This window comes from Talpa europaea (assembly GCF_964194135.1).
Source record: "Talpa europaea genome assembly, chromosome: 14".
NCBI classification, from domain to species: Eukaryota; Metazoa; Chordata; class Mammalia; order Eulipotyphla; family Talpidae; genus Talpa; species Talpa europaea.
The window spans coordinates 33,706,413-33,728,674 of record NC_140082.1 but is presented as its reverse complement, the minus strand read 5'-3'; the positions used below and the strand labels follow the sequence as shown (position 1 = coordinate 33,728,674).

General features: G+C 39.7%; 1 protein-coding gene across 1 annotated transcript in view; it reads left to right on the top strand.

The window, feature by feature from the left end:
* ITIH2 (inter-alpha-trypsin inhibitor heavy chain 2) overlaps positions 1–15,467 on the top strand; it is a gene marked incomplete at both ends in the record, with an annotated part of 29,956 nt that extends 14,489 nt beyond the window's left edge. The window contains 10 exons of the mRNA XM_084253351.1: positions 1,671–1,852; positions 2,713–2,898; positions 3,272–3,411; positions 5,678–5,847; positions 8,724–8,858; positions 10,118–10,231; positions 10,968–11,166; positions 11,667–11,844; positions 13,233–13,339; positions 15,320–15,467. Of these exons, the coding sequence (XP_084109477.1) occupies positions 1,671–1,852; positions 2,713–2,898; positions 3,272–3,411; positions 5,678–5,847; positions 8,724–8,858; positions 10,118–10,231; positions 10,968–11,166; positions 11,667–11,844; positions 13,233–13,339; positions 15,320–15,467 (1,559 nt within the window). The remainder of the gene's footprint in view (positions 1–1,670; positions 1,853–2,712; positions 2,899–3,271; positions 3,412–5,677; positions 5,848–8,723; positions 8,859–10,117; positions 10,232–10,967; positions 11,167–11,666; positions 11,845–13,232; positions 13,340–15,319) is intronic.
* Positions 15,468–22,262: the final 6,795 nt, after the last annotated feature.

Here is a 22,262-nt window from a genome sequence, read left to right as displayed (position 1 = left end):
TATTATTGTTTCTTGGGAGTGTGATTTGCTTTCAAAAGGCGACCAATAGCATTTGCCTGAGTTTCTAAATGATTTTAAACTTATCTTTCCTAGAACAAGGCTTCCTTTGGTTCTGAAGCCCTCTCTCTGCTTAAACAGATCCCCAGATGTCTTTTCAGTGATGCTACAAATGCTTCAGTTTCACCCCTATGATATGGGGAAACTTAAGTTTTAATATCACAGGCTACTTTGAGGGTTGCTGGTAGACAGTAGTGACTTGCATTTATGTCTTCAACTTAAGGTTATGAGTTAGTGAATGGCAGAAAGTATGATGAGTACTTGTGCCAGGTCTGCAGTGGCACCCCCAGAGTCAAGATTCACCATTCTCCACATTTGCCTGGGTGCCACTGGGGAGAAATTACTTCTTTCTGATACATCCTTTGTGCCAAGCACTTTTCTTACCCACAAAATGACTTCAACATCTCCCTGCTTCTACTATGTCATGACATTTTATTTTCTTTTATTTGTGTCTTATGAATATAAGAAAGAGTGAATGCTGGGTTATGTTACAGTCTGTCAGAGGTCAAGGGCGCTGTCTACCCTGCACGTGGCACAGCTCAGTGGGAGGGGAAGCCAGTGAGGTAACTATGAGTGAGACAGAACAGCTGTTATTAAACTTTGCTGAAGATTCACTGTTTGTTTGGGTTTTTTGTTTTTTGTTTTTTGTTTTTTTGCCCTCAGAACCAATTACTTCTAAAATTCAGTTTTAGAATAAAATCTTAAGGAAGAAAAAGAAATAAATATGTAAGAAATAAAGTCTGTTTCTCATCCTGTTTTCTTCAACCATTCAGTTCCTGTCCTTGGAGGCAGTATCTGGTTGTCAATTTCTTGTGTATCTCTCCAGAGAGGTCCTATGCATATCTGTATACTATATAGACATACAAACGCACATATGTGTGAATATATATACCCACGTACATATATATGCATATATATAAATGTACCTTACATACCTCCTTACTTCCCCTTTAAAATGTTTTTGAGGGCCTCCCCGGTGGCACAGCGGTTGAGCGCTGGGTTACGAAGCTGCCCGCAGCCTCTGCAGCGCCGGTTCGATCCCCAGCTGCTCCCCAGCCACCGGAGGAGGGTACCACATGGCGCGCAGATCCCTCCTGCCGCCCGCTGCTCCCCTCAGCACTGTACCTCGGTCCTTCTGCCTGCTCTGCTCCCTGCTCTGGCTCCCACGCTTCTGACTGTACCCAGTGCTTGTATGTATAAATAAATAAATAAATCTTTAAAAAAAAAATAAAAAAATAAAATGTTTTTGAGATTATTAATATAAAATCAGAAAGAATTTCCTTGTTCTTTCTAATTTCACAATATTTCGCCACTGGAATGTGCCATAATTTAACCATTCTCCCTTACTGATCTACATTTAAGTTGTAGATCTATATTTAAGTTAGGAATATGTTGCTATTCCCAATAATGGTGCTGTGTACCATTGCCTATACTTCATTTCAATGTGTATGAGTGCATGTGTAAGAAAAATCCATATACTTTGGGTTACTGGGTTGAAGGGTAAGTTCATTTTTAATTTTGACAATTTTGGCTAAAATTTTCTTAATGGATTTTCCAAAAACTTTATGATATTGCCCCCTCATTCCTTTCCTTTCTGTCTTCATCAACTTTAGGTGAGCTAAAATTATCAAAAATACAGAAAAATGTGAAGCAGAATATACGTGACAGTATCTCCTTGTTCAGTTTGGGGATAGGATTTGATGTTGATTACGACTTTTTGAAGAGACTGTCCAATGATAACCGTGGAATTGCTCAAAGGATTTATGGAAATCAGGAGACTTCTTCCCAGCTCAAGGTAACATTTTTATCTCTTTTGGTTTCCTTCACTAAAGATTTTTTCAACAAGCAATATCTGAATCATAAAAGAAGATGTCTAAATTAAAGTCAGAACTGTCATTATTTCATCTATACTGGGGAATGAAAATCAGTCTTTGTCTTTCTCATGCACCCCACCCTACTTGTAGATCTGCATTCATGGTGAGATGAGAGGTAGTAGGTGGTGGGTGCCAACTTTCCTATCCTCTAAACAAGTCCTCTGAGGCACTGCCAGGTTTTCCCGTGCCTATAAGCAGTTTGTCCTCTTTAGCTGCATGACCTCTGTTTTCCTTTCAAAGTGCACAGACATCTTGGATATAAATTTTTTACAAAGTAATACAAACCAAACTGTGGTCTGTATACTTCCTTAAATGTAAAGGAGATGTGTTACTTGTTTGTTTTGACTGAATGCACAAGAAAAAGATGTTAGAAGAACATACTTTACTCCACCCTCTGTCACTACCATTGTCTGTGTCAATGGTGGACATTATTATTTACACTTGGGGGACAGTCAGGGATGAGGTTTGGAGTTGGGAAGATCAAGCTAGCTGACTTTTCTTATTCTGCATGTCTGTGAGCTCTTCATGCTGGCCACAATGAAAATGAAATGCTGGGCTCTTAAATCAAAGGTAATGTTTTAACAAGTCTTTATCTTCTTTATGTCTCAGTTCATCTGATAATTATGAGAACTTTTCTTTGTCCTAATATTTCCACAGAGATCCTGTGATAATAAATTGAGAGGTAAATCTGCTAAGCATTCAAGTACTCTCAGAAAAAAATGCTTTAGACCTATACTGTGGTTTGAAAATAATTATTCCACTTTTTTTTTTGGTATTGTAGAAATTCTACAACCAGGTCTCTACTCCATTGCTCCGGAATGTTCAGTTCAACTATCCCCAAACATCAGTAACGGATGTCACACAAAACGGTTTCCACAACTACTTTAAAGGTTCAGAGATTGTGGTGGCAGGAAAACTTGACCCTGACAAATTGGAACAAGTACAGAGCATTGTCACCGCAACTTCGGTACTTCTGCTTATCTGCTTATTCTAAAAATAGTAATTGGTTCCCTGGATACAGTCCATGTTGTGTATTAAGAGGCTAACACCTCTACATTCCAAGAATCATTTGCATAGAATAAAAGCATTAAATGAAGAGGAAGACATTTGAATAAATATGCCGTCTTCCCAACTCTGGTGTAAATCCTTCCTTCCCTTTTTCATCCCAAATCCAATCCCAAACTCCAGAGATAAGCACGTACTTCCTCTTTTGCTTTTTTTTTTTGCATTCCCCTTACAATTGCATAGTATCTTGATTCACTCACTATGGACAAGAAAACTGTGACTTGATTATAATTCTGCTGCCCTGGTGTCTTTCACCTGGCTCTTTCTTCATCTAGGCTAATACAGAGTTAGTTTTGGAAACTCTGGGCCAAATGGATGACTTGGAAGATTTCCTATCAAAAGATAAGCATGCAGATCCTGATTTCACCAAGAAACTGTGGGCCTATCTGACAATCAACCAACTTCTAGCTGAACGGTAAGAGTAGACACTTCAGGGATTTGCAAAAGTGAAGGGTTTACCTTGAATATTTGAAGTAATACACTGAAGGAGTTTGGAACCCAGAAAGGCAGAAAATTAATACAGGGTTTGTATTATTAATTTCCAACACTTCCAGACATATTAACTAAAACTCAATTTATTCTTTTTTCTTTCTTATTAAGTATAACATTCAAACTGTAAAGTATGTGAAGTGCATTAATTTTAACTGGATAGTTTAATGAGTTTTTTCTGTGCATCACCCCTATAATCACCACCCAGATCTGTATTTTGACCACTTCTATCATGTCTAGAGGTTCCTTGCTTCTTACTCCTTCTCAATCAACACTTACCTCCATTGGAAGTTACTATTCCAACATCTGTCATCATCTATCAGTTTTATCTGTGACTAAATTTCATATAACAATACATCAATGTTCTTTCTGACTTCTTTCACCCAATATGATATCTTGAGACTCATTTATGTTGCTGTGAATATAAAAAGTTCATTTGCATTTACTCTTGAAAATAAGTTGTTGTCCCAAGAGGAATTTATGAGTATGCAATTACTATATCACCTAAGGAAGGACTTCTTAATAGTTACCGATTTTATCTCTGTCTTCTCAGCTGAACTGCATTTAAACTCTCCATTATAAAAGCTATATTTCTAGACTAATGTATGATTCTTTGACCACTTGCATTAGAATTACATGGGGGTTAAACTCATGCCATTCACAGTAACGTGGATGGAGCTAGAAGGAATTATGCTCAGCGAAATAAGCCAGAAGGAAAAAGAAAAATATCGGATGGTTTCACTTATAACAGGAATATAGCGGAACCAAATAAGACATCAGTATATAAAAAAAATAATAATAACAGTACAAAACACAACAAAGCAAAAACAGACAATTATAAACCAGAGACATACTTCAGAGGAGGAGGAGGGAGAAGAATGAGAGGGAGGGAGGGAGGAGCACAGGGGACTGTGGTGATGGTGCATGGGTGCCTTGGGGAAGAAAATTCAATGGGGACTCAAACTGAGGGGGTGGGGGGAAGCAAATATTGTCTAAAAAAATTTAAAAAATGATAAATGTTAAAATAAATAATAATAAATAAATAAAAGGGAAAAGAAAAAGAATTACATGGGGGTGTAGTCCTCCCTGGTGGTGCAAGGGATTAAGACACAACCTATGAAGCTATCCACAGCCACTGCAGCATGAGTTCGATCCCCTGCCAGGGAGATATCCACATGGTGCAGCAGACCTCTCCTGACTCACCTGCTGCTCCCCTCAGCAGTGTATTTCAGTCAATCTGCCTGTTCTGTTCCCCACTCTGTCTCTGGTGAATCCTCTCACCCCCGCACCTCTGGCCTGTACCCCAGTTCTTGTTTGCATAAATACATCTTTTTTTTTTTTTAAAGAATTACATGGGGGTGTTTGATAAGAAAATTACCATCCCTGAGCCCTACTCTACCTATTTGGTCAGATTCTTAGGAAGATGGATCATCTGAACCAGATTGGGGGGAAATGAAATATGGTTGTAGAACACACACAGAGAAAATCGGTGATGCCAGTGAGATTATAGAAAAGACTCAGGCTGTAAGCTATGACTTTGAAGTTAAGTTAGAAATATTCCTACCCCTTTACAGGAGCCCATTGAGTGCAATTGAATAAGTAAGGTGCTGTAGAAGTGAAATACTGATTTTTAAAAAAGTCCCTGTAAAACAGATCAGTGGCTTGGGGTTGAAGTTGTAGGGATCAATAGATCCCTCCTATTTTCACTTCTATAGGAAATATGTAGGGCAGTGAGGCTATTCTGTATGCTACTATAATGGTGAATACATGTGATTACATTTTTCCAAACCCTTGGAATGTAACCACACCAAAAGTGAACCCCAATGTAGGCTGTGGAATTTGTGTGATGACAAAGTGTCAATATTGGTACCTCCTTTATAGCAAATCAACTACTCTGATGGGGGAAGTGGAGAAGTGTTGATAATGGGGATAATAGGGTATGTGTATTGAGGGGAAAGGAGCTCTATAAGAAATCTACTTTCTGCTTAATTTTGCAGTGATCCTAGAACTGCTTTTTTAAAATTCCTTAGGACTGCAAGGCTAGATAAAATACTAAGCTTCATAAAGCCAGTTGATTCAAGTTTACCATGTGACCCCCAAGGTCTGGTTGAACACCAGAATTACTGGGTCATGGGACTTGACTCAGCCTTGAACATAGAGATGTTCTCAAAATCTTTATTTCCTGAACACAGAAGCCTGGCTCCTACAGCTGCTGCCAAAAGGAAAATTACAAGAACAATCCTGCAGATGTCTCTGGAACATCACATAGTAACCCCCCTCACGGCGATGGTGATTGAGAACGATGCTGGGGATGAGCGCATGTTGGCAGACTCCCCCCCACAAGACCACTCGTGCTGCTCAGGTCAGCATTTCCATTTGCAGGAGGAATATTTAGAACTGTTCTCTTACCCTGTTTGGAGGTCCTAGAATCTCAGTTTCTCTCCCTCCCTGAGCCCACGTCTTGCTTTTATGTCTCTGCCTGCACAGGTTTTCCTGTTAATTTACAGTTGAGACAGGTAATTGCTGAGGTTTTCTAATATTTTTGTTCATATGTTTTCCAAGAACTTTTGGAATTTTGGTAACTTACATAACCCCTCACACATTTTAGAAATCAACATTAAAATTTTTTCATCTTGTATGAGTTGTAGCCATGAAGTTAAATTTTGGCACATTTTAAAACAAAACTGTTACACTACTGTTTTACATGTATTCAGTGAGGTCAACATTTAATTTGATACTCACCATCATCCATTAAAAATTACATGAACAAATTCTATTTTAATAATTAGAAATTTTACATTTTTTTTAAAGATTTATTTATTTATTTACACAAGCACTGGGTACAGTCCGAAGTGCGGGAGGGTGAGAGAATTCACCAGAGCCAGAGTGGGGAACAGAACAGGCAGATCGACGAAGTACACTGCTGAGGGGAGCAGCAGGCAGCAGGAGAGGTCTGCGCACCATGTGGGACCCTTGACCGGCGGCCAGGGATCGAAATGGCTTTGCAGAGGCTGCGGGCAGCTTCGCAACCCACCGCTCAACCGCTGCACCACCAGGGAGGCCCAGTACATTGTTTTTTTTTTTTCTAGTTGAACTTTTATTTCCATCCCATTTTCCTGGCAGAATTATGTTCTAGGGGAACATATTTCTATGCTTAAGAGTCTTATTTGTCATCCTACTCCTCTGCAAGAAAAATTTTACAAATTTAAATTCTTTCAGTTTCTTGTGTCTATAAATTTCTAAGTGTTCAAAGTTTTCTTTTGGATTGAGCTTTATTAAATTACTGAGTAGATAATTGATAAAATAATGTAAAAAAAAGAAGTAGCTTATATAAGAAGTATAAGAAGCAAAATTTTATTAGAAATCATTTCTTTTTTTTAAAGATTTATTTATTTATGTATACAAGAACTGAGGTACAGGCCAGAGGTGTGGTGGGGGGCGGTGGTGAGAGGATTCACCAGAGACAGAATGGGGAACAGAATAGACAGATTGACTGAAAAATACTGCTGAGGGGAGAAGCGGGTGAGTCAGGAGAGGTCTGCTGCGCCATGTGGGTTGCTCCCTGGCCGGGGATTGAACTCATGCTGCAGTGGCTGCAGATAGTTTCATAGGTTGTGTCTTAACCCCTTGGGCCACCAGGGAGACTCTAGAAGTCATTTCTTAATGAGAAAATTGACGGAGTGGTTTTTCATGTATGTATAAGTGTTATTTATTAATAAATTGAAACAGAAAAATTCAGCATCAATTCTCTTTTTAAAAAAGTTATTGGTGGGCCTCCCTGGTGGCACAGGCAGTTGAATGCAGGGCTGTGAAGCTGTCTGCAGCCTCTGCAATGCAGATTCCATCCCGACTGGCATTGGAGATACCCACATGGTGTGTCAGACCATTCCTGTCTCACTCACTGCTCCCCTCAGCAGTGTATTTCATCAGTCTGCCTGTTCTGTTCCCCGCTCTGTCTCTGGTGAATCCTCTCACCCACCCACACATCTGGCCTGTACCCCTGTTCTTGTATAAATAAATAAATCTTTAAAAAATAAAAAAATAAAAAAGTTATTGGCATAAGACCTGATAAACCTTGTTAACGTACGTAAGTAGTTAGAAGTAGAAGAAACTTGTTTATAGTAATGTCACTCACTTATCTGACTTTCATCAAAGTTATGAGACAAAATTCAAGTATGGATTTAGTGTTCAAAAATTATTTTTAAGGATCTATCTGGTAACAGCTCAGGTCCTGCTTTAAATCTGTTGAGAGCAATGAGTTGTAAACCACCTGACTTGCAAATGGAATTGTTCCCCAGGCCTTGGAACCATTCTGTTTTCTGGAATTACAACAATTTCAAATGGTTCCAAGAGGTTTTAGGTGAGGACAGGCAGGGCTACAGCAAGCATGCCTTCCATTTGTAGGCTAGGAGAAAAAGGATTCGTAGGAAAAGTGTATCTAGAAATTGAGTTAAAAATAGAAATCACCCTAAAAATTTTCCATGTTCTCTGTGTCCTGTGAAAGTCCCCAGGTGCCTCTAGTTTATTTGCCTCTTTCCTTCCTCTTTCTTAGGGATGTGTCCTGTTGAAACATAATCTTGAAAATAACCTACATACACTGAAGGGATCATTTCATGCATTTTAAATTTTGTCCAATGAGATGAGAACTTTACCACAGTGTTCTGGGGTTCAAGGAACTCTGATTTCTGACGTCCCAGTTACAATAGCTTCACAGCTAAATTTTTCCGGAGAGAAACTCACCCTGGGCTACTAGCATGAGTTTCTCAAAGAAATGCATGGATATGAATTTCATATCAGAAAGCAAATATGAATATCTGGATATGAGAAAGCAAAATGAACTTTTTGTAATCAGTAGGTGAACCTTACTGGTAAATAAAATTGCATGGTTTGGTGAGTAAATAGGATTAAATCCAGAAAGATATGAACTGTAATTCAGGACTTCCCCAGAGTATAGACAGGACACACTTCCTGGCCTATACAACGACTTCCCCTAACCTCCGTGGGGTGTTTTCTGCTATTGCAGACCTTCATGCAGGGTCCAGACTCTGCACAGATTCTTACTACAGGCTCACACAGCAGAATTATAGAAGAAGCCAAAAGAGAGAAAACTCTGGAATAAAAATAGGAGAAAATCTTATTGAACCTGTGGGTCCAGCATAGAACAGATTCTTGAAATTGTAAGCAACTTCCACAGAAAAGTAAACCTCAAAACTAATGGATACTGGATTGTCCATACAGGTGCCCTGTATTATGGCAGCAAAGTTGCTCCAAGTTCAGTCCCATCTTGGGTCAAACCTTCACCAATGCCAATGGCCCCAATGCCTGCGCAAAGTGCTCCTGTGCTTGAGATGACTCCTCCACATGTGATGAGAGGTAAAAGACATTCGACACTGCCTTCACACCCCAGGTCTCCATCGGATCACAGTCCTGTGGAACATTTGTACATGTTAGCAAGATCACTGTGTCCTGTGAATAGGTGACTTTTCTAGACATCCTTGACTTCCATTGAAAGAAAATAGCTCCCTGCAAGAATCAACTCAAACTACTGAAACAAAATACCATAGACTGAATGGCTTAAGTTCAATCCTATCTTACTTATTGTTCTGGGAGCTAGAAGACCAAGGTGTTGGCAAAGTATACTTCATAGTTTTGGCTTGTAAGCCACTTCCATCTTTCTGTGATTTCATATGATCTCTTTGTAAAGGCAGGAAGAGAGCGATAGAGTGATTGAGTGAGTCTTTTTCCCTGAGGGGAAAGAGGCTGATGGGAAATAGGGGTGAAGCTGGGGCTTTGAGCAGTTAAAATGGCTGGTAATGAGGGGTCTATGGGGAAGCCACCAGTTTGCCACTGGTGGCTTCAGCTTGGACCTCAGTCTCTGCTCAGCAGATGCTGTCTGACATAAGACAGATGGCATCTGGTCACACGGCTAGCCTGTAAATTCCCCCTCTCTCTAGCTCTATTTCTTTCTTTTTTCTCACTCCCTATGTAAATAAATCCTGTTATTGTCATTTCTCACTGTATGTCCATTTTGGGGTTGTGTCCTGCATTTTGAAGTGTGGTGGTGAGTACCTACCAACCAGGTCAACCTAGTTTTCCCCTTCCCCCCGCACCCTGCCAGTTTGCTCTATTTCAGGCTAAAAACCTTACAATCAAAAATATTTTGATATTATTTCCTGTATAACTACTTGGTTATTTTTGTGAGGCTTTTTGTTCATCTGCTTACTTATTTGTGATACCTCTTTTAATCTACATATTTATACATTCACTGCATATGTATGCATACATGGTACATATGTGTGCATGTATGTGTGTATGTATGTGCACATATAGTGAATGTGTTTGTTTTTCCTCTTGTCATTCTTATTCTTTTTTTATCTCTAGCCTATTAAAATATGTAATAACTACAGAAGAAGTATCCACTGTATTTGTAAAATAATGCAGGGCTCTGATGGAAGCTCTATGAGGAGAGACAATGGGTATGGGCCACTGGGCTCCTAGTGCCAAGAGACAGAACCTAGCATATAGTAGAAGCACAATAAATACTTATCCTTGTTAAGGGTGCTTAAGAATAAAATGCTGTTTAAAACCATCTTCCTTTTTATGTTTTTTTAACTCCTTTGTATATTTTCCAGTTGAAAATGACCCACACTTCATTATTTTCCTACCAAAAAGTCAAAAGAATATTTGTTTCAATATTGATTCAGAACCTGGAAAAATCCTCAACCTTGTTTCTGATCCAGAATCAGGTAAAACAAACAAACAAAAAAATGATATGTGAATTAGACAATTAAATCTCTGTTATGCTTCATTGTCACTGTCTGGGATTTCTTTCTCACCTTAATCGAAGTCAGTGTTAATATTAATAGAAGGCTTATATTTGTCAAGATCTGATAATTAGTGGAAAATGAATCATAAATGTATTCATAAGTGATTGAACCATTACAGATAAAATTGAGTATGAACTAATAGATCTCACTGTGATATAATTAATTTAATTTTTTTAAAGATTTATTTATTTACACATACAAGAGCTGGGGTCAGGCCAGAGATGCAGGGGGTGAGAGGATTCACCAGAGACAGTGGGGAACAGAACAGGCAGATTGACCAAAGTACACTGCTGAGGGGAGCAGCGGGCAAGTCAGGAGAGGTCTGCTGCACCATGTGTGTTGCTCCCTGGCCAGCCAGGGATTGAACTCAGGGATGGAACTCGTGCTGCAGAGGATGCAGATTGCTTTATAGTGCGGTGCTTAACCCCTTGCGCCACCAGGGAGGCCCAATATAATTAATTTAAACTATAATAAAGCATAGTTTTAAAGTAGGACAGTTGCAAAGGAAAATATGTTATGTAAATCTTAAAGAGAAATATTAATAATTTTCCCCTATTATCAAGTTTTATAACTTTAAATTATGGTGCCCATAATTTTTTCACCCTTTGAAAAAACAAAGGGTGCATATGAGAAAAAAAACTCTTTTTCCCTGTAGGGATTTTGGTCAATGGTCAGCTCATTGGTGCCAAGAAACCTGAGAATGAAAAACTAAGAACCTATTTTGGCAAACTGGGATTTTATTTCCGAAATGAAGACATGAAAATAGAAATCAGCACTGAGACCATCACCCTGAGTCAGGGCCCTCGAGTGTCCATCCTGTCCTGGTCTGACACTGCTCGTGTCATTTTTCAGAGGCAAGTATTTTCACACCTGAATTCGAGTCTGTCTCTGATATTAAGTACCTACACACAGAACTTAAAATCACCATTCTAAATATGAAGAAGTCGAGGTTCAGAAATGTTTTTGGCACCTACACCTGTTCCTGGCAGCAGAGCACGTGCCTCTTAGGCTGGCCTGGAGCCTGCGGATAGTAAGTCCTCAACAAATGTGGGAATTTGTGTGGACACAGCAACTGAAATCCACAGCCAGCTGTGTGAGAGTGTGCTCAGAAACACTATGGTCCTGCCTTAGGTGTAATTATCTTCCCATTCATATCTGTTGTTTATATACAGTCAAATTGTCAGAATTTTAAAGGTAGGCAGTAAAACCCATTTTGTAATAAGAACATTCTAAAGGTCTTAGTAGACAGTGGGATTGTACCAAAGGAACAGAGAGCCCAGAGTAGCGGTGGCAGGAATGACTTTCTAAAGGGTTTGTTCTGGAATCCTTCATTGCATTTTGAATTTCTCACTAGGGTACTTGTTTCAGTGAAGAAGGAGAAAACTGTGACTATCACCCTAGCTAAAGAGATGTCCTTCTCCATTTTACTTCATCGTGTTTGGAAGAAGCATCCAATCAATGTAGACTTTTTGGGGATCTACATTCCTCCCACAAACAATTTTTCACTTAATGCACATGGACTAATAGGTAAAGTATCACTTGACCATTCAGCATGTGTGAGGTCATTCCAGGGATTGAACCAGGAGAAAAGATGTGGGCAAGTCTTGGGAAAGTGACAGGAGAACCCATATTCTATGCCAGAACAGTTTAGGGTTGACTGGCTTCAGTCATTTTGGTGGGCTATGGGCTGCTCTCTAGTTGCTGGGAAGCTGGCCCTGGAATGATTTTTGTTGTGTTGAACAGCAGATAGAGGAAGTCTGGCTCTGGGTTCACTGGTTAGTAGACCAAAGGCATGTTCCAGGCTGAGTCCTGTGCTGTCTTTGGGTAGCTCCGGGAGGCCAGTCTCTCCCCAGCCAGAAAGGCTTTATAAGATACCGAAACAGCATATTATACAGAAATAAAAAAAATATATGATTAATACCACCCAACAGAACAGTGAGAACAGTGTGAGGTGACTCCATTACGCTGTAGCCAGGGCCATTTGCTGTTCCAGATGAGGCTTTCCCAGAACCTAAATTTCACCACCATGAACTGGGCAACTTAAGAGAAAGTACAGATACATCTTAAGCTTATGATGGAGATTTTTTTCTAACTCAGAAGAGTTGGTGAATGGTTTAGGAAATCTGTAATAACAAATAGGGTATCTAGGTTTTCTTTCCCTAATTTTTAAAGAACAATTCCAGATTATTGGTGCTGTGGGGGTGGATGTGACGTGACAACATACCTTTGTAGAGGTGCAAACCTATACCCTGAAAACATAAACAGTGTTATAAACCAATGCTACATCAATAAACATTAAAAAAAAGAAAGAATGGTTCCAATGTAAGTATGACATCATATCCTTGTTTCTGATTTAGTCTATGATTTTGCCATCAGGGTGTTCGATTTTACTTCTGGTCTGATAGATCAGCCTTATATATAACTGACCAGGGATGAGCAGACAGATGACCTTTTAGCAAGGGTCCATCATGGTTTCCTTTTCCCTCTCAATACATAGCTCTATCTTTGAAATTCTGGAGGGAAAGCCCAACTGCAGTTTGGATCAAATTACCACTCTCTTGTGTTTGTTTTTTTTTAAAGATTTATTTATTTACTTATTTACTTACTTACTTATTTATTTATACAAGCACTAGGTACAGTCAGAAGCGCGGGAGGGTGAGAGAATTCACCAGAGCCAGAGTGGGGAGCAGAGCAGGCAGAAGGACCGAAGTACTCTGCTGAGGGGAGCAGCGGGCGGCAGGAGAGGTCTGTGCGCCACGTGGGACCCTCCTCCGGTGGCCGGGGAGCAGCTGGGGATCGAACTGGCGCTGCAGAGGCTGCGGGCAGCTTCGCAACCCAGCGCTCAACCACTGCGCCACAGGGGAGGCCCACCACTCTCTTGTTTTTAAATAAATGTCTGTACTTTGATTCTCTAGGCCAGTTCATGCATGAACCAAAGGTACATATCTTCAATGAGCGCCCTGGAAATGACCCCGCAAAGCCAGAGGCAAGCATGGAGGTGAAAGGACACAAGTTGACCGTCACCAGGTAGGCCTCAGATGAATAAGAAATTAGGGAAAAGGCTCTGGTTAGGATGGACTCCTACGGCAACAAAAGATACCAAAACAAGAAAAGCTATTTTAACATTACCTATGTCAAATTAAACCATCATCAGGAATAGACACATTTGTGACATTTGTACAAGGACACCACAGAGAGTCCAAAGAAGTAGAAAATGAGTGGTCTTTTTGCACATGAGGCTAGAGCCTTCTTTCTGAGTCTGAATCTACTGAGTGCACTTTGGTCTATGAATCTACTGAGCGCATTTTTTTTTTTAAGATTTATTTATTTATGCATACAAGAACTGGGGTACAGGACAGAGGTGCAGGGGTTGAGAGGATTCACCAGAGATAGAATGAGGAACAGAACAGGGAGATTGACTGAAATACACTGCTGAGAGAAGCAGCAGGCAAGTCAGGAGAGGTCTGCTGTGCCACGTGGGTCACCTCCCTGGCTGGGGATCGAACTTATGCTGCAGTGGCTGCAGACAGCATTGTAGTGCTGTGACTTAACCCCTTTGTGCCACCAGGTAGGCTCCTACTGAGGGCATTTTTGTGTAGCTTTTCTTACACAGCCATATCCATAAGCTTCATTTTGAAGTGAGAACTTAGACATTTGTAAAACATTCATAGAGTATAAAATCTTACAATTCTGGAGACATTTTCCCCAGTCTTTTACAGATGTCTTACCTGTGCCTAAGTTGGTTATCATATTAAAGCTTTTACAAAACAGAAAATATTAGAAATAACTATTTGCACACAAATGTCACTGACTTCCACACAATTAAGCCATAAATTATAATAATAATTAGGCCATAAAATTATAAAAATAAGTACTACCCTCAACATAGGTTTCATAGCTAAAATAATAGATTCCTAGCGAGTATACCATTCAACTGGTACAGGATTACTAGAGATACCTGAGCAGCCAATATGCATCAGTAAACATGTTTTGTAGAAGAATGGTGAATACCAGCTAATGATGGTGATAATACGTTATCTGAACGTAGTGAAAGTGCATCTACTGTACTCTAATAAAAGGTAAGTCTTGGTCTCATTTTCATGTACCACAAGCATCCCATGATGCATAATTAAAACTGAGATGACTATGGTACTTGAACAATTATACACACACACACACACACACACACACAGACACATATATTTTAAAAATTACATAATATATATGTATATTTAAGGCTCATTAATGGAACTATGCCATATAACTTTCAAACCATTGACTTCTTTGTCCTTTAAATGAAAGACATGAAATTCTCAACAGCAGGTGGCATCATCTTTAAATAAAAACACTCACCCCTAAAGTGATGGCGAGAGGCACTTCAGGTTCACTCTTCCGGTAATATATGAAGTGAGCCCACAGCACTTTGCAGTTTTGTACCCATCTTGCTTCTTTTTTTTTTAAGATTTATTTTTTTAACTTATACGAGAACTGGGGTACAGGCCAGAGGTGTGGGAGGGTGAGAGGATTCACCAGAGATGGAGTGGGGAGCAGAACAGGCAGACGGACCGAAGACACTGCTAAGGGTAGCAGTGGGCGAAGCAGGAGAGGTCTGCTGCTCCATGTGGGTATCTCCCTGGCTGGCTAGGAATTGAACCCACGCTGCAGAGGCTGCGGACAGCTTCACAGCGCTGTGCTCAACCCACTGTGCCACCGGGGAGGCCCACCCATCTTGTTTCTATTTGAAAGTTCATTTGCACACTTTAACTTGCCAGAAAAGTCCATATTGGTCAATTATCTAAGCACACACTGCTTATATTCTGTCCTTTCAATCCCAAGTCACAGATTCTGATGTTCCCTACAACTTGGGGAATGGGGGTAGTGGAGGCGGCCAGATGATGTGTGAGACGGGGCGCAAAGTACCGCAGGGGAGACTGAGTCTCTGTTCTAGATGTGTAGGGAAGCATGCCATGGTCTGTGTGGTAACCATGGGCCTCATTTTCTTTGCAGAGGCTTACAGAAAGACTACCGAACGGACATTGTATTTGGAACGGATGTCCCCTGCTGGTTTGTGCACAACAGTGGAAAAGGTTTCATTGATGGACATTACAAGGATTACTTTGTGCCTCAGCTCTATAGTTTCCTCCAATGGCCTTAAAGGTTTACACTTTTGGAAATTTGTATAAATTTACATACCTTTCTCTGCAACTTTTATAGTCATTCTTCAGTTCGAGTAATTAAAACCTAACCAGATATCATGGTGTTTCATAAAACTTGTTAACACATCTGAAAAAAATAAATACTTTGCAGAGACATTTTAGGATTTTGCTGTTTTCAGAGGCTAAGGTATGTTCATTCAAGCAATGCAAGAAAAACTGCTTTGGACAGTCAAGCTGGCATCCTGAGAGAACCCTGAATTTGGCATTTATTGTAATGATTTCAGTATTGCTGAGAGTCAGGTCCTCAGCCTTGCAGATTGTGTACATTTTTATGCTGGTTACTTGTGAAGTTCAATTAAGAAAAGGTTATTGGGTGAACAAGGAATAAAAATAGAGGAAGTTACTTGATCTTAATTGTTTCACGTCTATATCTATCTATAGATACACACACACACATACACACAAATGCTGTCACCCTCAGGCAGGACAGCCTTGCCCCACTACCTGTGATGGCCCAATGTGGGTTGTCAAGATTCTACCCATAGTGTTGGCCTTGAAGGCCCTTATTAGGCAGAGTTCACCAGAGAAACAGAACCAATAGGAGACATATACATATATATGACATTATGTATAGCCTGTCCTTGAGTAACCTCAATTTATTCAACATTGTTTCATTATGTTGATGAGAAAAAATATTGACTGCCCCCCGGGCCACGATCCATGACACTGGCATTTTCTCCCCAGTCTGCTTGGGTTTTTTCTGGGAATTCTGGTTTCCTCCACTATCCCAGAGCTGTGCACATGAGGTCCATTAGCTTGTCTCATTTGTCCCTCAATGAATGTGGGTGTATGCAATGGTGTGGACTACAAAAGGCATCCTAGCTGCTGGGGGAGGTTTCAGGCATCCTTTGTTACTTGTACTGTTACTGCTACTTGGTGAAAATTTAACTTTAAAACTTCTACTTTCCACTATGAAGTTTAGTTTAATAGTATTTTATGTGTGCTCAGTAGTTCTAAAAATCATGACAACCTTGGGTTGGGATTATATGCAGCATATTGAGCAACAGAATAACATCAAAAGAAACTAGGTTTAAAATCAAACTCACGTTATTCCAATCATCGAAGTTTTTATTAATAGCTAGTGTTTTGAAATTCTTTGCCTTTTTTTATTTTGTTCATATATATGCCTCTGAGGCCAGAAATGTCTACTCTATCTTTATAATTTTGAATTAAAAACAAATAATCAATTTTGAATTTGAAATGAAGGAACCAAATTAATGGGAATAGTTGGCAAGGAAAGAACTATTCCACTGTCTACATCCATTTAGTTTCTGAAAGTATTATGTTCTCAACAACCTTGAAAAACAGCATGAGAATTACTTGTATTATGCTTATTTGTTCTCTGGCGCATATTGCAACACATTAGTAATTGATCAATATTTAATTTTGTATATAGTGGTGGTATCCAATTTAAATCTTAGCTGGGATATTACAGACTGGTATTTTTCAGATATATAAATCATCTTTAGGACTTATGTATCCTATCTTCAAAGCTTTTCCCATAGATCAATCTCAACATAATCCATTAAACCAATTAAATATATATATTTATTCAGGAAAATGAGTACGTGTTTGAGAAAAGCCAGACTCAGATCATATCTCTGTCATCTGTTTATATTTGAGTTTTTAAATTACTGAAAATTAAACACATTTTCTTAAGAGTTGGAAAACTGGCAATTTAAAGAAATGAATTTTAAAAAAAGATTTAAGAGTGTGACAGGGTGTATTGAAAATGAACTGTGAATCAGGAGTTATTTAAGTATCTACTAGTGTGAGGGCTTATGCAAATCATTCTATATACTTTAAAGGATCAGTTAATAACATACAAAGTAGCATCTTCTTTTCAGTCTTACTCCAATCAAAAGAGATTGAAGTGACTCCAGAACCAGTTAGGTCAAAATAAAAATTCTCTTTCTACCTGGATAAAAATACTTATGCTTTAAGAATTAGTGTTGTTATTCTTTTCTCAACTTTTTTTCCACATCTCTATTGGTGACTTTTTCTGAAATATCAACGTAAGAGAAAAAAAATCAAGGATGGCTCCTTTTAATAGTTCAATGATTCAGTTATTCAGTCAACATTTCTGGGGTGACTTTGATCAATCAACTAACTTACAATCAAGGCTGCCTCATATGCTAATGCTAATTCGTGATTCCATTTTTGTTTTTTTTTTATTGCTCTCTCTTTTTTTAAGATTTATTTATTTATTTTTATACAAGAATCAGGCCAGATGCGCAGGAGGGTGAGAGGATTCACCAGAGACAGAGCGGGAAACAGAACACGCAGACTGACAAAATACACTGCTGAGGGGAGCAGTGGCGAGACAGGGAGGTCTGCCGCACTATGTGGGACCCTTGCCAGCTGGCTGGGGATGGAACCGGCGCTGCAGAGGCTGCAGACAGCTTCACAGCATGGCGCTCAACCACCTGCGCCACCAGGGGATGTTCAATTTCGTTGCTCTCTTATAGTGTTTAGTGTGCTATTGAACTCAACAGTGAATTTTTAATTTTGGATACTGTTAATTTTTTAAAATATTTTATTTTATATAATTTTTACATCATTTTTCATCTTTGTACAATGCATGCATTTTCATTTTGGTTATATTCCCCATACAATTGCACACCCCCCCTTATTTTGACTCTAGTTCTTCTTCTCCCTGTCCCTCCCTACTTCTTCCCTTCCCCCCCGTAGTGTGTCTCTGGTTTATAGTTGCTTGTTGATTTTGATTATTACTTTGCATTGATTAGTCTTTTTCCTGGTCTCTTATTTAGGTTTTCTAAATTCCTGCTATGAGTGAGACCATCCGGTATTTTTCTTTTTCTTTCTGACTTTTTTTCGCTGAGCATGATCCCTTCTGGCTCCATCCATGTTGCTGCAAATTGCATGTGGTTATCTTTTTTGATTGCTGAGTATTATTCCATTGTGTATATGTACCACATCTTGATCCAGTCATCTATTTTTGGGCATTTGGGTTGTTTCCATCCTTGATGATTTTTTTAAAGATTTATTTTATTTATTTATGCTTATAAGAATTGGGGTCTAGGCCAGAGTTGTAGGGAAGGGGTGGAGGTGAGAGGATTCACCAGAGACAGAGGGTGGAGCTGAACAGGCAGATCTACTGAAATATTGCAGAGAGGACAGGCCTGCTGCACCATGTGGGTCAGCTCCTTGGCCAGGATCCAACGCATGCTGCACTGAATGGTGATAGCTTGATAGCTCTGAGACTTTAACCTCTGTGCCACAAGGGAGGCCCTAATTCTGTGATTCCATTTTAACAAAAATAGAAACTGAGGTGTACACTGGTTTCAGTTAATAGTCAAATTAATGAGGCCTAGTGAAATCAGGGCAGACTCTTAATTAGCTAGTCCAGATTAGTTTCTTTTCATTGACCTATCATTCATTTGAATACCAGTTCATTGAATGTTGTCAGTTCCTCAACAGCATTCATTTTGGGTCTACACCTGCTTCTTATTCTTACATCTCTAGCACATACTGCAATGGCTAAATTCCTGGCGGCACTCAGTAAACGCTGAATGAATTTACTCAAATACATCAGCAAAAACTGACAGGAGTTAGAAGCACACAAAGGAAAAATAAGCAAATATGGCAATGGGATTATGGCATTCTTTTTTTTTTTTTTTAAAGATTTATTTATTTATGCAAGAACTGGGGTACAGGTCAGAGGTGCAGGAGAGTGAGAGAATTCACCAGAGATAGAGCGAGTAGCAGAACAGGCAGATGGACTGAAAACACTTCTGAGGGGAGCAGCAGGCGAGACAGGAGAGGTCTGCCACGCCACATGGGTTTCTCCTCTGCTGGCTGGGAATCGAACCCACGCTGCAGATGCTGCGGACAGCTTCACAGTGCAGCGCTGTGCCATGGGGAGGCCTGGATTATGGCATTCTTAATGAAGACAATTCAGGGAATTTGATTTCCCAAGACATCAATGCCAATGATTTGATGTAATCTCCAACAATGTAATCTCAAACTTTGCAGAAAGCAAGAGGACAAGCCACAGATTGAGAGAAAATATTTGTAAAAGACATATCTGATAAAAAGGAGTTATTTAAGGGCTTCCCTGGTGGCGCAAGAGGTTGAGCACCACATTATGGAGCGGTCCGCAGCCTCTGCAGCACGAGTTCAATCACTGGCCAGGGAGCAACCCATATGGCGTAGCAGACCTCTTCTTTCTCACCTGTTGCTCCTCTTGGCAGTGTATTTCAGTCAGTCTGCCTGTTCTGTTCCCCACTCTGTCTCTGGTGAATCCTCTCACCCACCACGCCTCTGGTCTGTACCCCAGCTCTTGTATGCATAAATAAATAAATCTTAAAAAAAATTTATTCAAAACATACAAAGAATTTAAAACTCAACAACCAATTAAAGGAAACAACCCAATTAAAACACAGGCAAAAGACTTAAATAGACATCTTCCCACAGAAGGTAAACAGATGGCAAATATGAAAAAATGCTCAGAATGGGGCATCTGTGGTAGCACAAAAGGGTTAAGTCTCAGCACTATGAAGCAATCCACAGCCACTGAAGCACAAGTCGATCCCCTGCCAGGGAGCTAGCCCACATGGCACAGCAGACCTCTCCTGTTTCACCTGCTGCTCCCCTCAGCAGTGTATTTCAGTAGATCTGCCCGTTCCTCCCCACTCTGTCTCTGGTGAATCCTCTCTCCCCACCCCACCCCCGCATCTCTGGCCTGCACCCAGCTCTTGTATGCATAAGTAAATCTTTTATAAAAATGCTCAGCATGTCATTAGGGATTACAAATTAAATGAGATATCACAACACATCTATCAGAAGGGTCAAAATCTCACACTGCCAACATCAAATGCTGGTAGGAGGTAAAGCAAGAGGAACTCTTGTTCATTGCTGGTGGTAATGAAAAATGATACAACCACTTTGGAAGGCAGTTTCTTATGAAGCAGTTTCTTATGAAGCTAACCATCCTCTCACCATTTGATCAACTGTCACACTCCTTGGTGTTTACCCAAAGAAGCTAAAAACTGATGTCTAAAAAAAAAATAAAATAAAACCTATACAAGGATGTTTATAGCAGCTTTATTCATAATTGCCAAAACTTGGAAACAACCAAGAAATCTTCAGTAGGTGAACGGATAAACTTGGTACATTCACATAATGGAATATTACTCAGTGCTAAAAAGAAATGAGTTATCAAGCCATGAGACATGGAGGAAACTTAAATGCTTATTACTTAGTAAAGGGAGTTGATCTGAAATGACTACATGTGGTATGATTCCAACTATATGACCTGCTCAAGAGGGCAAAACTATGGAGCTGGCAAAAATAAATCAGGGGTTGCCAAGGGTTGGGTGGGAAGGAGGGATGAAAAGGTGGGATGCAGGTAATTTTTAGGCTGGTGAAATTATTCTATATACTATAATGTGAAATATGTTTCATTATAAATATGTACATCCCAGTAGAGTGTACAACATAAAGGGTGAACCTAATGTAATCTGGGGGTTTTGGATGATAATGATGCATCATGTAGGTTCCTCAGTTATAACAAATACATTACTCTGGTTGGGGGAGGGGACCGTTGATGGTGGGGAAGGCTATGGAGCAAGGGGTAAAGGTTATATGGAAAATCTCTCTACCTTCTGTTCTGTTTTGCTGTGAACCTAAAACCGCTCTAAAAGTTTATTTAAAGAATAGCTTAGGATGCTTTAAAAAGAAAAGTACATCAATGGGGCCTCCCCAGTGGTGCAGCGGTTGAGTGCTGAGTTGCGAAGCTGCCCGCAGCCTCTGCAGTGCTGGTTTGATCCCTAGCTGCTCCCTGGCCACCAGAGGAGGGTCCCACAAGGTGCGCAGACCTCTCCTGCCGCCCGCTGCTCCCCTCAGCAGTGTGCTTCGGTCCTTCTGCCTGCTCTGCTCCCCGCTCTGGCTCTGGTGAATTCACTCACCCTCCAGCGCTTCTGACTGTACCCAGAGCTTGTATAAATAAATAAATAAAATCTTTAAAAAAAAAAAAAAAAGGTACATCAATGTAAGTTTTGATTTCAGGAGTCTGCAGTCACTTTGCTTAACCACTACTGACCTTTAAGAGTTGAGAGTAAAAAAATTCCATAGTGTGGAATCACATTTTTGTGCTTCAGATTTTTAAAAATTAAATTTAAACCTCAATTATGTCACTTTATTTTATTCTGAGATAATTTCAGGAAGGTATTAAAGAATTAAATATGAGAGGTATGAATGAGACAATTTTTCTATTAAGAAAAACAGAGTTGATTCCAAACGTAAGGATTTGAGGGAGACATAAGAAATCTGTCATGTTTTATCTCACTACTATAGGAAAAACCATTCTCTCCATTAAATCTTCAGGCCAGATTAACATAAGACCAAGCCACAAATGCTTGGCTCCATCTGCTGCCACTTCTGCTTACTACCATTCATAAACAGTAAGTCCTGGACTTTACATATGACATTTCATTCTTTTCTGTATTTCTGACAACAATCCTGCATGGACACACTATTTCTGACAATTGTTACATTAAAAACACTGAAATTCAAGAATATTAACTTTCCGATGATTATATAGGTTGTGAACAAAACAGCCAAAATCCAATCTAAAGTCTGCCCAGCTGCAAAACCCATTTTCTTTTCATGTTACTATGCTGTTAATTTCAGAATATCCTGGGAGAACGTCCTTTGCAATGTTACCAACATCATCCTCTAACTATTTCCTATGCTGCCTTTTATATTTCTAA